This window comes from Fusarium mangiferae (genome assembly GCF_900044065.1).
Source record: "Fusarium mangiferae strain MRC7560 genome assembly, contig: FMAN_scaffold005, whole genome shotgun sequence".
In the NCBI taxonomy this organism is placed as follows: domain Eukaryota; kingdom Fungi; phylum Ascomycota; class Sordariomycetes; order Hypocreales; family Nectriaceae; genus Fusarium; species Fusarium mangiferae.
This window is the reverse complement of record NW_024573925.1, coordinates 1,651,001-1,664,723: the sequence shown is the minus strand read 5'-3', so window position 1 is coordinate 1,664,723 and position 13,723 is coordinate 1,651,001. Positions and strand designations below refer to the sequence as shown.

Here is a 13,723-nt window from a genome sequence, read left to right as displayed (position 1 = left end):
AGGCTTATTCCACCACACAAACGATATGAGCGGGGCACTTTGCCATTCTTCCAACAACTCTTGATCAGGCTATGATCCTTGCACTTTTCGCTATTTTGGCAATCAAGGAAAAGTGTGTGAACACCACTGGACCTCTTCTAGCTAATAACAAACATCGGGCTCAAGAAATATGCAGTATCCAATGTGCGAACTGCTCGTTTTACCGCAAAAGGATACTATCCCTTCATGATTCCCTCCGTATCACGAGCCAATGAGGTTATTTAGAAGTACTTTGTTGTTAACATGTTCAGTCCTATGATGCATTCTATCGTTTTTGGGAACCCCAAGGTGCCTCTGAGCTCTAAGGCTGCATTCACCTTCGCAATATCCATTCAACTTACAACTCATCGCACTGTCTCACAGTATGAGGAATCGCCTCAAGTTCTAGGCTTTGACTGAGACGCCTGACTCTGTCCAATAGAAGGTTCATAACGGCACAATCCAGCCAGCCAGCTTTGCCGAGCTACAGACAAAGAACTCAATACCATCCCTTGCACATGTGGAAGCGCCCTTGAACATCTAGACGCTCTAGTAGTAGTAAGATCCCATCCGCTTATTTAGTTGGCCCCTCGTAAGACTCGGCATTTGCGCTACGACAATGTGGACAATACACCCCGGACACGTCTATCATTGCATTGAATTTCCCTGTGCACGAAGCAGTAAGCTAAGAGACTGCAGCTCGAAATAGAGATCCAGATTTAGCACTCAGAAAACGAATTGGACCAATCCAATGGGACCTCAAACTTGAACAATGGCCCCCAGGGCAGCCTGTGGTTGCGTCAGTGGTTTAGTGTCAGAAACCAGAACTGCCAATCCTCACTGAGAGTGGAAGGACTCGACGACTCGCTCCTTCCTGCACTGGGTGACTCGACCTTTGAAAGTGGAGTGGAGTGGAGTGGAGAGAGGGAAGGAAGCGCGCCTGTTGGCCCGGGCCGCTGGGCCACTGCAGGTCGTGAAATGCATCACTGGGGCCACTGAATATGTCTTTGAGACCACTGAGGGCTGCTAGAAACTGGCCCTTTGGCGTGTTCCGCAGCTGCCCCCCCTTGGGCCGCCCTCCCTCCTTGTTGATCCTTAACAGGCTACCAGACAGGACTTGCTTCTTCTGGGCTTCCATGGCTGGGTTCCTCCACTCTCCCGTCATCTAGGTACCTAGTAGGTTAGTGGGTAAGGTCCTCTAGGCTCTAGGTGCTCTTGTTCCTCAACCAGTGCCTCTCCAACTCTCTCGCTATCTCACCTCACCTCATTTCCTCGTCCCTGTTCCATCTCTGGCATTCTTCCTCTGATCTACGTCAGTAGTGACTGGAAGCTAAGATCGTCCGTCATCTCATGTGCCGACTTTGACGTGATTCCAGCTCGAGATTTCTTACTACGCCCATCTCGTCCCAGTATGCGCACTCGACTGTCGCGCTCGACACTCAACGCAACTCTGTAAGCCACGTTTGCGATTATGTTCGGGTGCTAGCTCGCGTTCGAAGCTGCTCCCAACTCTCGCTCTGCTTAAGGCCCGTCATTATTCAAGCGCGTCGCCTCCCTACTTACATGTCTCGGACTACCGTCTGACCTGTTCCTGTTGTGTTCCGCAACTGTTCCAAAACCCTGCTTCCTGTCCGATGGCAGCCAGCATGCCAACACCAAACCGCTCCAACATCGTTGCCGCGAAGCAAAAGCTCTAAAAACCTTTTATCTAATAAAAGCCATGCTATCAGCACACTCTATTCCATCGCCAGTCATGATGGCACCTCCCGCTGATTATTCGCTCCAAACACAACATGAGACCAGCCCAACCAGTCAATTACAATTCAAAAAGCACAAGGTTCTCCCACGACCTCGATCCGAAAGGACCTCCGAATTACCAATTCGAGTTTCTAGCCCTTTAATTAGACATGAACTGGCTACCAACACTTCTGTTTCCGGCAATGGAAAGCATTCATCGAGCCCACGAACTCTCAAACATCAGTCGCGAAGGATAGGTAGTGGTCCAGATCTACCACCAACCCCGCCGAGACATTCGCGCCAACCCTCGGAGAACTCCTCTGGCAAGACAAATAGTCCAACTGCGACCGATATCGCACTACGAACTCCCCAGCCATCACATCTGCGTCCACCCACCACGCCTCCTAATCAGAAGAGCCCGCCTACGCCCGATGTGACGCCGCCTCATTCCACAAGTCGCCCGCAATTACTAAGGCCCATTGCTAGTGACCGTGCTGGCTCAAGTACTACAGCTGGTGAATCCCAATCCGGTTCCTTCACAACTGCGCGAGAAGAGCCTTTATCATCCGAAGACGAAGACAAGCCTGTTGTCAATCAGAACTCACGACCAACTGTACGCAAGATCTTCGACTCAAATTCTCGTATCGACAGACCTGAAAAGCTCGATCTGGCTTTGGGCAACCTGGCACCTCAATCGGAAGGGAGCAGTACGTCCCGGTCACCAGCAGGGGATTGGGTTCATAACGACAGCGACTGGGGCTCTGTCAGTGAGGTAGAGCAGGAATGGGATCACAATTTGCAAAGACTGGTGACTGTGAAGAAGCGGCCTGAAGCACTTGTTATGCCTCGTTTAAGCCCAAACAGAGCGAGAGTCGTCGAGCCCAACACAATCATACCGACACAAGCAGCTAAAGCTGTGCGCGGCATGCCTTTGTACCAAACGACAGAGACACTTCCGCGAGGCATCTCGAGCCGTGATACCCCCCCCTCGGCTACATCGACCTCAATCACAACTTCTGACCCACGTAGGATGTCGGCCATCTCTACCAAATCCACTGTCTCGACCGTTGTGGAGGCATATCTTTTGGACACAGTCCCCAAGAGGCAGAGGACACTGCGTCATGTGCGAAAACAGACCATTCTGAGAGACTCGACCAATGAGTCTTCTAGCTCAACCGCACACTCTCTAAAGTCGGACAGATCGCATACCGATTCATGTGGTCGAAACCGTTCCACTGCTCCGAAGTCAGAGAGCCAATACTCGAACGCGACATTTAATTCTATCTCTAGCAGTAAGGCTCGACGCGAAGTATGGAAAGCAGGGGGCATACCTGTGGTGGTTGTTCCTAGTCGACTATCATCACACAAAACCAAGTCCAGAGAGCCGTCACTGAGGTCGCACTCCAGCCGAAAGTCGAGCTGCACTACCAGCGCCAGCCATACGCTGAACGATAGATCAATGAAAGATGAGCCTCCCATTGTGCGGCGTCAATTGAGAGGCCGATCTTACTCCATGTCCGAAAGCTCTGATGAGAGAACCATGGACTATCCACCTATCGTGCCTGCTCGCTCGTCCTCTCTATCTGCTCCTACTAGCCGTAACGGTTCAAGAGCCAGTTCCCTGACAACTGAGAGTATGAAGCTTCACAACGCCTTGCAGGAATACCTCAACAAGAAGAAGGACACACCCAGAGTGCCCGACCTTCGCTTCTCAGAAGACACGCCTGGAGCACGAACGTTTTCCAATACCTCAGAAAGTCACCGTCGGTCAGGTTCTGAACGCCATGACGACTTCTTGAACACAAAGGGGTATGGCTCACAAAACACTCCATTTTCGTTAGCTTCAGTCGACACAAATGGGACCAATCCAGTGGTATCAGAAGCGCTCGCAGTGCAGATGTACCCACACCAGAACTCGTCCCTATTGATGATAGATCATTCGACGAAACCCTCCGAGTCGCCAGACGAGACTCAATCAGAGGCGGAGGAAGATCTGGATGTGCCAATGCCGACTGATTCCTCGGAGGACATTCCAACCACACCTCCTCAGCCAAAGTTTTCTCTTGATGATGTCGACTCTCCTCTTCGAAACCCCCGAGCGCCTCCCGAGCCACCTAACCATCCACCAGTCATCAACTTTATCCCTGCCACCCCATCAGGAACGACTCCAGCTCATGAGAAAATGGCCCAAATGGGTAACTACTTTGAGTCAATGAACGAAAAACCCCCTCGTCGTCCTTCTGTGGTACGCCGTGCTTTCAATCGTACACGACGCCACTCGGTTGATTATACACCGTCAGCTCGAAGACCTTCGAGCTTCTTGTCGCGCACTCTGTCCCTTTCGCGCACTGGGAGGATCAGAGGAATGCCCACTATGGAACGTGAACCAGCGTATCTTGGCTATGACGACAGCCCCGTGGAGGAAAACAAATTGCACCCTTTTTGGCGCCCTCAGTGGTCTAGCGAGGACTCAGACGAGTGCGATGGATACTGTGAAGATGACTGTGATTTGCACTGGTCGGATGAACTCGGTGAACAGACTTACCAATATCCTCCGGTAGACAACCGACCGAAAGGACCTCAGAGAAGCTTCAGTTCCAGGATGAAGCGCACATTTGCCGTCCTCCCGCCTCGTGATGGCTCCTACTACACCAGCTATGATTGGCCCACCACTGAGCGTCGCACTATTGGGCGAACTCCAAGTGGTAACCTCCGAGTCATGAGACATCGGTCCAGTCTCGAATCTCTACGACGAAACTACAACGATGACGAGAGGCCACATTCGGCGGATGGCGAAGTCAAGAGATCATTCTGGCGAGCCAATAACATCCACAGGCGTGCTAATAAAGAAAAGAGAAGGCTTTCCTTGGGAAGCAAATTAGAGGAGTTGCAGAACCTCCCGCGCAAATTCAGCGAGAGGCGGCGTGAGAAGCGATCACAAGAGCTTCGCAAGAAGATAAGCGGGCCAAAGGAAGTTCGTGATGGAGTTGGAGAAGTCATCAGATCGAGCGCAGCTCGCGATCATTACAAGCCTCTCGATAGGACCTGAACACGCTGAGCAACTGATTGGGTTTACTGGTGCAGATGGCATTCTTGGTGTACCAGGGAGGCAAACAATTTCCACTGCTCGTTGCAGGAGATATAAGACAAGGTTCATGACTGATGATTCACGCTTTACGACACGAATGATGGAGGATTATGAAAATGATATTGCTTATGATTTGCTATCTGGGATTTGTTTTTGAAGAGATTCTATATGGGAGTTGGTTGGAGGATACTATGACATTGAAGAGAGTAACTCTCATGTATGATAATTACCAATACACACGCATACACAATATTTGCCTGACTGACGCAGCAGTAACAGGACCATGTATTCCTATAACTATACCATAAACCAAAATTGATAGACACCCGGTGCTCATTTCGTGCTCGGGAGGCCCACCTCTTGTCAAAGAAAACATTTACCTCGCAGTATCTCCAACAGGGAGTCCTTTCCATTTTCCCAGTTCTTGTCTAACGCCCAGTTCGCCAATGATGCTATGGTTATAATCAGCCCAAACTCATCCTTGTCATAAAGATGACACTCATCGCTTCTCATGTCCGGGGGCTCCGGCTCCGGGAGGAGCAAATCCGTGTGGTGGAAATCCTTGGCCAGGCGGAGGCATGCCAGACATGCCAGGAAAAGGAGGAGGGGCACCGCCGGAAGCACCAGGTCCTCCTGGAGCGCCCGGAGGAGGGAACGGGAAGCCGCCTGGAGGAGGAGGAAACGGAAGACCGTTAGGAGGTACGGGCATGCCATTGGGCCCAGGGAATGGGGGCATGGGGGGCATGCCTCGACCACCGCCAGGAGGGGCTGGATATTGTCAGAAATTATTTTGTCCTTGAGGGAAAAGGATGTTCTTACGAGGCAGTCCTTGGGGGAATTGTCCAGGAGGCGCACCTGGCATCCCCGGGAAAGGCGGAGGAGGGATACCTATTCATGTGTAAGTACTCCTGATGCCTAATTATCATGGGATCTTGTTTCTTACCACCTGGGAATGCGAAGGGAGGGGGAAGAAAGCCCTGTCCAGGTTGATTTTGAGGAAGCATAGGATTTGCATGTGCTTGGCCTTCAGCAGCATAAGAAGAGGTGATGGAGTCGATGACGGATTGAGCCTTCTCGTGGCCGATTTCTGTGAAGGACGTCAGTTTCATACTATAACACGACCTACGGACCCGGACACACGTTGGTAATAGTCAACTACGTTTCGTAAATGGTTTCGGCCACTGTTATGAGCCTTGCGCACGCTCATGGAATCGTGCGTGAGGTAGACATCGCAATAATCGCCTGGGAGCAAGTTGTCAGTTGGAGAGGGCCTTTGTTGATTCGGGCGCACGAGGGACGGGGCTTACAGAAGACTGTAATATGCGTTAGCGAATGTTTCTTCTTGGAGATATGTAGTTGTTTAGGGGGCGGGCTTACACTTGGGCATCTTGGAAACCTGTGCGATCGCTCTTGTTGAGGTAATCAGCCGGTGATAGTGCTGGTTTGTGTTTAGACTGTAATGCTCAGGCGCGAAAACGGACTGAAGTTGACGAGGCTGGACCCACACGTGATGGAGGCTACAAGGCAAGCGCCATATTCATATAATTGGTCGCGAGTTAAACTTAGGGGTGTCTCCCGCATGTGGGGCACAGCTCAACTGGGACACCTTTCAGTTTAGACCCAAGTTCAGGTGGAAGCCCCTTGTCTGTCTTCAAGAACTACTTTACGTAGCCTTTCCTCTCCGACTTACCATCCACGATACGATAGAATACGATTATTGGAGAGGGAGATCAAATCCTACAAAGTGTTTGACCGCGGCAATGGCTCTCCAACAGAAATTGGTGCAGTATATCTGCAGCGTTCTGCTGCTTGTTAGCGCTGCCAGTGCTCTGAAGTTCGACCTGATCGCACAAGCAGAGAGCTCAAAGAGGGAACGCTGTGTGCGCAACTTTGTCGGAAAAGACACCCTTGTCGTGGTGACAGCGACTGTCGATGGCTACAAGGGTGATGGCATGTTGGTGAATCTCTACGTACGTTGCGCACAGATAGATTACGAGTTACAAAGCAAAACTGACATAGCTTTACAGATCCGAGATGCCGTTGGCAACGAGTACGGTCGACCCAGAGACGTTGTCGGGGAATCCAGGACCGTCTTTACATCACATGCTGACGCTGCCTTTGATGTTTGTTTTGAAAATATTGTTACTGGTTGTATGTGATGGTCCCTGACCGTAGCATGTTTGGTGTTTTCGTTGCATGCTCCGCTCTAATCTATTGTTTAACATGCTGACAATTCTTCAGCCCAGCGAATCAACAACCCTACCCGCCATGTTGAGCTCGATATCGACATCGGCGCCGACGCCAAGGACTGGTCCGCCATCCAGGCCACCGAGAAGCTCAAGCCTGTTGAGGCCGAGCTCCGCCGCATCGAGGAAATCACTGGCGAGCTTGTCACCGAGATGGAGTACCTCCGTGCCCGAGAGCAAAAGCTTCGAGATACCAACGAGAGCACCAACAACCGTGTTAAGTGGTTCGGTATCGCCACCACTTGGTTGCTTATTGGTCTCTGGGCCTGGCAGATCATGTATCTCCGTGCCTACTTTCGATCAAAGCATCTTATTTGAGAGACTGGTATTATATGCGTGTCAACTATTGGGTCCGCAGCCTCCTTCGAGCCTCGAACAGCCGGCCATTCGGGTTCTGAAGACCTGTTCAGAAGACCTGTTCAGGGCATTGGAGCTACCTATATGATCGTGTCCCTCTGTCTTGATTTCGACTGGCCATGCTAGTGGTTTCCGGGCAGGCTTGCGTTGGAATCCGTAGCATGTAGGATTGGGATTGGGAAGACAAGGTTTAGGCCTTGGCAATTTCGGGTCTCTGTTTTGAAGAGTCATGTGTAACAAAAGTCATGGAAAGAGCAATAATTTTACGTACGTACATGAGGTATTGAGCCAACAGAACTGCTCACGACTCAATGACTCAAGGTTGTGAGGTCTGTTCAGTCGAGTAAAACCTATCAATGTTTCGACCAGACAGTAGGCAACACAGCAACAAGCTTAGGCACCATGGAAAATGAGCCTGTGGCGAATGCATGCTTCTCTAAGCGTTTACGCCATTAATTGTGTACTTTCTTTACCAAGGCTTTTCAGCTGGCATCCGTGCAGCTAGTTTCAAGCCGCAATTAAGACCGTCAACTACAATAACTCAACCTACCGTAATAAAGCCTTGCCAGCTATAGAGTCATATCTGTTCAAACTCTTTTAAGCTCTGGAGATCTGGGTATATCGTCTGAGGCCAACTTAATACTTTTTGTTTATTTTTCAGTTTTTCCAGAAATGATTAAAAATTGACAAATGACCTTCACATATCTAATGCAGTCAACAAAAATGGCCATCCCACAGGAACCTAGGATCCATCATCGAGTTTCTAGGTATGCGACACGTACGAGATACCTTACCTGTCTGGGGGCATCATTCTGATTGGTGCGCTGTCATTTATCCCATATCTGAGGAAGGTGCCCCTCCAGACCCACCCACTCCTGCCATTGTCAATTGCAAGACCCCGCGGTGCCTCAACTTGACAAAGAAACGAAACCAACTCGAAACTGCACAGCATGGCGGACCTCAACCCTCCCAAAACCGCCGTTCAGGACCAGGATATCAATCCTTGGTCAGTCGAGGGAGCTCAGGGTGAGAATGGTGAAGTTGCTGCCATTGACTACGACGCCATCTGCTCGTACGTGCTACCCCTCTGACCTGACTATGATGTGACTAACACTTTGGAAACAGGAAGTGGAATACCTCAAAGATCGACCACGCGCTTCTCGAGCGATTCGAACAGGTGACTGGCAAGAAGCCTCATCGCTGGTTACGACGCGGCCTCTTTTTCAGCCACCGCGACTTCGACAAGATCCTTACAAAGTACGAGCACGGCGAGCCCTTCTTCCTCTATACTGGTCGAGGACCTAGTACTGGCAGTCTTCACCTTGGTCACACGATTCCCCTCGAGTTCACAAAGTGGCTGCAGGATGTCTTTGACGTGCCATTGGTTTTCATGTTGACGGATGATGAGAAGGCTTTATTCAAAGACAGCTTGTCATTCGAGGACACCCACAAATACGCTCTGGAGAACGCCAAAGATATCATTGCCCTTGGCTTTGATGAGAAGAAGACCTTCATTTACAGTGATCTCGAGTATCTGAGCCACCACTTCCTTACGAACGCCTATGAGTTTTCCAAGCTGGTGACCTTCAACCAGGTCCGTGGAGCCTTTGGCTTCGACGGGAGGTGCGTCAAATCGTCCGCGTGTCTACTTACCGCAGCACTAACTGGATACAGCGCCAACATCGGCAAGATCTTCTTTCCAGCTGTGCAGTGTAGCGCTGCTTTCGCTACATCCTACCCCGAGATCTGGTCTGATGACCCTTCTCCCGTTCGCACCAAGGCACTGGGCAAGATCCAGTGCCTTATCCCCATGGGCATTGACCAAGACCCCTATTTCAGGCTCATCCGCGACAACGCCCACAGGATGAAGAACCCGTCGCCGAAGCCTGCTTTGATCCATTCCAAATTTCTCACCGCGCTGCAGGGTGCCGGTGGCAAGATGTCATCCTCAAACCCCAACTCAGCCATCTTTATGACCGATACAGCGAAGCAGATCAAGGTAAGGCTGCATGCCACACAATTGAGGTGCAGAAGCTGAAATTATTTACTACAGAACAAGATCAACAAATTTGCCTTCAGTGGTGGCCGCGAGACGCTTGAAGAGCATCGCGAGAAGGGAGGAAACCCCGACGTAGATGTGGCCTACATCTACCTCACTTATTTCGAGGATGACGACGAGAAGCTACAAAAGATCTACGACGACTACAAGAGCGGCACTCTTCTCACTGGAGAGTTGAAGAAGATGGCAATTGAGGCCCTGCAGTCTGTTGTAGATACCTTCCAAGACCGAAGGAAAGCTGTCACCGATGAGGTCCTCAGGTCGTATATGAAGCCTCGAAAACTTCAGTGGGGTGGAAACCCAAGCCCCAAGCCTAAAGAGTCGAAGCCAAAGGGGGAAACGAAGAAAGAGAATGTCGACAACAAGACCGAGTTGCCTGACCGTACTACAGAGAAGTCGGCCTAGACATTATGCTGATGGCAGGTGATTGTCCGTTGTAGAAGAAATAAAGTTATTGTCAAGGATAAAATGGAGTTACGTCTCGCTCTGTACATATATATCAGGTTCTCCTTTTCGCTGTGAAAACTCTTTTTAGTCATTTCTTCATGAATGTATTCCCTATGCAAGTCAACTACCGAACCCTGCTCATAACCTGCTCCCCCGGACCCACCCGCTCCGGGTCAGAAATTATCATTCGGCCGCGGCTTTTGAAGTCTCGGAACCTCGACGTCAACGATAGACAAGCGCTTCTTATTTGCCACTACTCTCCCGATTTATAGTTCTTTGCCGACTTCACAAGACAGCATCGCCCTGCTATATTTCCATCGCCTCATACAACTCTCTCGGAAAAGACAGCCATGACCTCCCTCACTTCGCGCACTATGCGCCCGGCTGCCCTACGCCGCATTGTCTCCATACCCGTTAGACCACTCACCACAACAATCTCACAGCGATCTGATAGTGTCTCATCCTCGGAGCTCAAGGTGGGCGAACTTCAGGGTGCTAAGTTCAGAGTCGAACCCCTACGCCGGGTGGGTGAGGACGACGCTACCAAGCGGGCTCGCCTCGTCTGTACGTTTTCAACTGTCAATTGATCAAAGTGAACTACTGCTGATTCCATCCAATAGACCAGTCGCGAAAACGAGGTACCTTGGAGTCTGATCTTCTTCTATCCACCTTCGCAGCCGCCCATCTGCCCACGTTGTCCCCTGAACTTCTCGACCAGTATGACTTACTCCTTGACGAGAACGACTGGGATATTTACTATTGGGCGACGCAAAAGGAGCAACTGTCCACGACGAACCCTTCGTCCGCCCAGTCACCATCTACCGCTGACATCGACGCAAAGCCTGAGAGCGATCAGATTACCAGGCATCCTCCTTCGGGCGAATGGGCGCAGACTGTGGGCAATTTCAAGCCCGCCTACAGGCCCGTGCCTGCGCGCTGGAAGGACAGTGAAATCCTTGAGAAGTTAAGGGCCCATGTGAGAAGTCGGAGTGTTGACGGTGGCGAGGGTGGTGGTATGGGCTTCATGCCTCCTCTTGAGCCCCCTGAGGTCAAGAACTAGAATTTACATGGAACGCCCAAGAAGAAGTTGGCGAGAGCTGTATTTCGAAGAATATCACGCAAAGTCATTGTACTATACGTCTAGCATCATTTATTATCATGGCCACAGGGCCGAGAATTTTAAATCTCAAGATAGGACCTCCACGTCGCTTGGAGGACCACTGCATACAAGCAGGGAGCGAAATAAGGAGTATGTGGATTCGAGTGAATTTTCAACTCGCTGAACCACGTATGTGTGGGATCTCCTCTGCATGTTGGCAACTAACAAAGCAAGTATAACCAATCTTTCCAAACTCCTCATGCCCCCAACCTAGTTCGCAAACTCCGTGGGATATCGCCTCGTGACCTCAGCCCTAGAACAAATGCAAAACAAAACGAAACCACCAAACAAAGAATAAAAAACGGCGCAACAAGTGACTGAGGGCCATGACAAGAAAGCAACGGGGATGAAGAAGCGGGGGGCGAAGAAGAAGAAGAAGAAGAAGAAGAAGAAGAAGAAGAAGGGGCGCATAATCTTGTCTTTTCTTGTCTCGTCTCGTCATCAATATCATAGGCTGAAGAAAAGGGGGTCATGAATAAAAACAGAGGGTATCAAGCCGTTCGTTCCAAATTCAAGGTGTTGCACCTTCACCCACCTCCTTCAGGCAGAATGTTCCCTAGACTCCTCAGAACTTCAATAACCGGCATGTCCCTTGTTCCCACACTCGCCTTCTCTCGCTCCTCACGTTGTCGAAGACGAAGGGCGCTCACATTGAGAACCTTATCCGCTTCCTTGCCCGCGACCACAACCCGCTGCTCGAGCTTGTGAACGTTATCGGCAAGTTCGTCAATCTGAAACTCGAGTGACGACTGAATACTGCGCAGTCTTGATTCTGTCTTTAACCTAACAGAATCGAACGATGCTTTCTCGTCTGCAAGGAAGCCTCTGATTTTGCCTTCTTCCGAGTCCAAGAGATCAAAGTCGGGCAGAACAAGAGGTCCGATCTCGTCTTCAGGGAAAAGAGGTGGTTGCTCCGGTGGAGGTTTCCGTATTGCTTGCCACGCTCTCTTCTCATCTTGTAATCTACGAGGAGGTTAGTCTGGAGTCCAGTCGGTTGCCTAAATAGATATACCTCTTGATGTTGATTTCAAGCTGAGCCAATTTCTCGTCCAACTCCATGTTTCTAGGATTGGGTTTCATCACTACAGGCGCCTTTGGGGCATCGTCCTCCCGGCTAAACCAGTCCGAGAATTCGGACCTGGCCGCAAAGTCTTTCAATAGCTGATCCTGAATGGCACGAGCTATTTATAGTCAGTATTCAAGCATGACATGCATCATCTGAAAATGGTACTCACCACCGAGAATGGCGTTAGAATTCGGTGTGCCATGAGGAGGCTTCCCTGACAGCGCGCGCTCGCCACACCACGTTAACAACTGCTTCATACGTCGAGGTTCTGTCAGGCCTTCGGCTTCAATGTGTTTATAGAAATCCGCAGGGTTGACCTCTCGATGAGGTATTGCTGTTTGTCCACTCTCAATCAGAGAGCTCGCCCTTCTTCCACGGTTACCAAGGCTGCTCCGCCTGTTGGAGCTGCCCCCTTTCTTTCGCATCTCTTTATTCCGGTTAATAATGGGCGTGTCGCTCATAGGCAGCGCGATCGTGGCCGACTGTGCAGGCAGTTCACGCTGCGGTGACTTGTCCCAATCCGGGGGCGGTCGAGTAGACTTTGCACGGGTCCCCCGTTTCTTGGACGTTCCGTTGACATTGGGAGCCGGTGTCGGTGCAGGTACTACCTCTGGTTGGGGCCCGGAATCCGGTTCTGGTGCTGACGCTGCTTGAGGAACTACTTCATCCTGTGAGTCCCCCGACCTTCGTGTACTCCTCCTAGTCGATGGTCTTTTAGGGACATTAGTTTGTCGCCCTTCTGACGCGTCGACACTTGCTTTTCGTCTACTATTCCTTCTTGTCGCAGGTTTCGTCGTAGCGTTCATTTCGCTCTCTGTAGGTGTCTCCTCCGCAATGATTCCATTTGTTGTTGGCACTTTAGCAGCGCGTTGCTTCGGAGGTCGTCCCTTGGCATTTTTCTTGACCGGCTCTGCCTTTGACTCTGGCTCTGGCCTTGGTTTTGATTCATCTGACTTATCCGTCTTAAGTCGTTTCGATTTTCGAACAAATGCGAAATCATCGTCATGCTCATAATCTGTCGCCGCCGCTGCATTTCGACGGTCAGCGGGTCGTCTCTTGTGGGTGCCATCGCCTTCGTCATCAATCAACTTACCAGCGAGACGCTTACTCAATCGTCGCCCGTGCTCGTTGCTCATGCTAATTACTTGTAGCGGCCGCCGAGTCGTCACCAGAGTCGTCATGGGTGGCGCATTCGGGACCGTCGACGATGCGATTTTTTTTTTTTAATTCTGAGGTCGTGATGCTGGGGAGTTGTCGGTGCAGTGCGGCACTGATGAGGATGCTGAAACTGTCGCGGAGGGTCGAAAAGGCGCGTCGCGTCGCGATTCTCGTGTACTGGCTGCTTAAAAATGCTGTATAAAAGGCTCAGATGCTATCGCAATGCAATTCGTGACGGTTCAATCTGTTTATGGCTTCATAGATGGTGATGGGTGGTTCGCGACGTGGATGTTACTGTTTAAGCGCATCGCCTTGTTTACATGAGAGATGATTTGGTTGTTCAACGCTAGACCCAATTGGGCTGCTGCCAGACCCCACCTTGAAATCC

The 13,723-nt window shown here is 50.7% G+C and overlaps 6 protein-coding genes across 6 annotated transcripts; 4 read left to right on the top strand and 2 right to left on the bottom strand.

The window, feature by feature from the left end:
• Positions 1–1,774: 1,774 nt before the first annotated feature.
• Positions 1,775–4,804, top strand: FMAN_07493 (uncharacterized protein; the record flags this gene model as incomplete). The annotated part of the gene is made up of 1 exon (XM_041831123.1): positions 1,775–4,804. The coding sequence occupies one exon, from the start codon at positions 1,775–1,777 to the stop codon at positions 4,802–4,804; it is 3,030 nt and encodes a 1,009-aa protein (XP_041681718.1).
• A 538-nt stretch (positions 4,805–5,342) lies between these two features.
• On the bottom strand, positions 5,343–6,230 carry FMAN_07492 (uncharacterized protein; the record flags this gene model as incomplete). The annotated part of the gene is made up of 6 exons (XM_041831122.1): positions 5,343–5,611; positions 5,663–5,731; positions 5,787–5,930; positions 5,984–6,085; positions 6,151–6,156; positions 6,221–6,230. 6 exons carry the CDS (start codon positions 6,228–6,230, stop codon positions 5,343–5,345), a joined length of 600 nt encoding a protein of 199 aa, XP_041681717.1.
• A 373-nt stretch (positions 6,231–6,603) lies between these two features.
• FMAN_07491 (putative ERV25 protein (component of the COPII-coated vesicles)) lies at positions 6,604–7,407 on the top strand (the record flags this gene model as incomplete). The annotated part of the gene is made up of 3 exons (XM_041831121.1): positions 6,604–6,813; positions 6,871–6,994; positions 7,085–7,407. 3 exons carry the CDS (start codon positions 6,604–6,606, stop codon positions 7,405–7,407), a joined length of 657 nt encoding a protein of 218 aa, XP_041681716.1.
• Positions 7,408–8,396: 989 nt separating this feature from the next.
• On the top strand, positions 8,397–9,910 carry FMAN_07490 (putative tryptophan--tRNA ligase; the record flags this gene model as incomplete). Its single annotated transcript, XM_041831120.1, has 4 exons — positions 8,397–8,518; positions 8,572–9,069; positions 9,121–9,445; positions 9,500–9,910. The coding sequence occupies 4 exons, from the start codon at positions 8,397–8,399 to the stop codon at positions 9,908–9,910; spliced, it is 1,356 nt and encodes a 451-aa protein (XP_041681715.1).
• A 392-nt stretch (positions 9,911–10,302) lies between these two features.
• FMAN_07489 (uncharacterized protein) lies at positions 10,303–11,012 on the top strand (the record flags this gene model as incomplete). Its single annotated transcript, XM_041831118.1, has 2 exons — positions 10,303–10,516; positions 10,573–11,012. The coding sequence occupies 2 exons, from the start codon at positions 10,303–10,305 to the stop codon at positions 11,010–11,012; spliced, it is 654 nt and encodes a 217-aa protein (XP_041681714.1).
• A 626-nt stretch (positions 11,013–11,638) lies between these two features.
• Positions 11,639–13,313, bottom strand: FMAN_07488 (uncharacterized protein; the record flags this gene model as incomplete). The annotated part of the gene is made up of 3 exons (XM_041831117.1): positions 11,639–12,074; positions 12,124–12,292; positions 12,347–13,313. 3 exons carry the CDS (start codon positions 13,311–13,313, stop codon positions 11,639–11,641), a joined length of 1,572 nt encoding a protein of 523 aa, XP_041681713.1.
• Between the last annotated feature and the right edge of the window lie 410 nt (positions 13,314–13,723).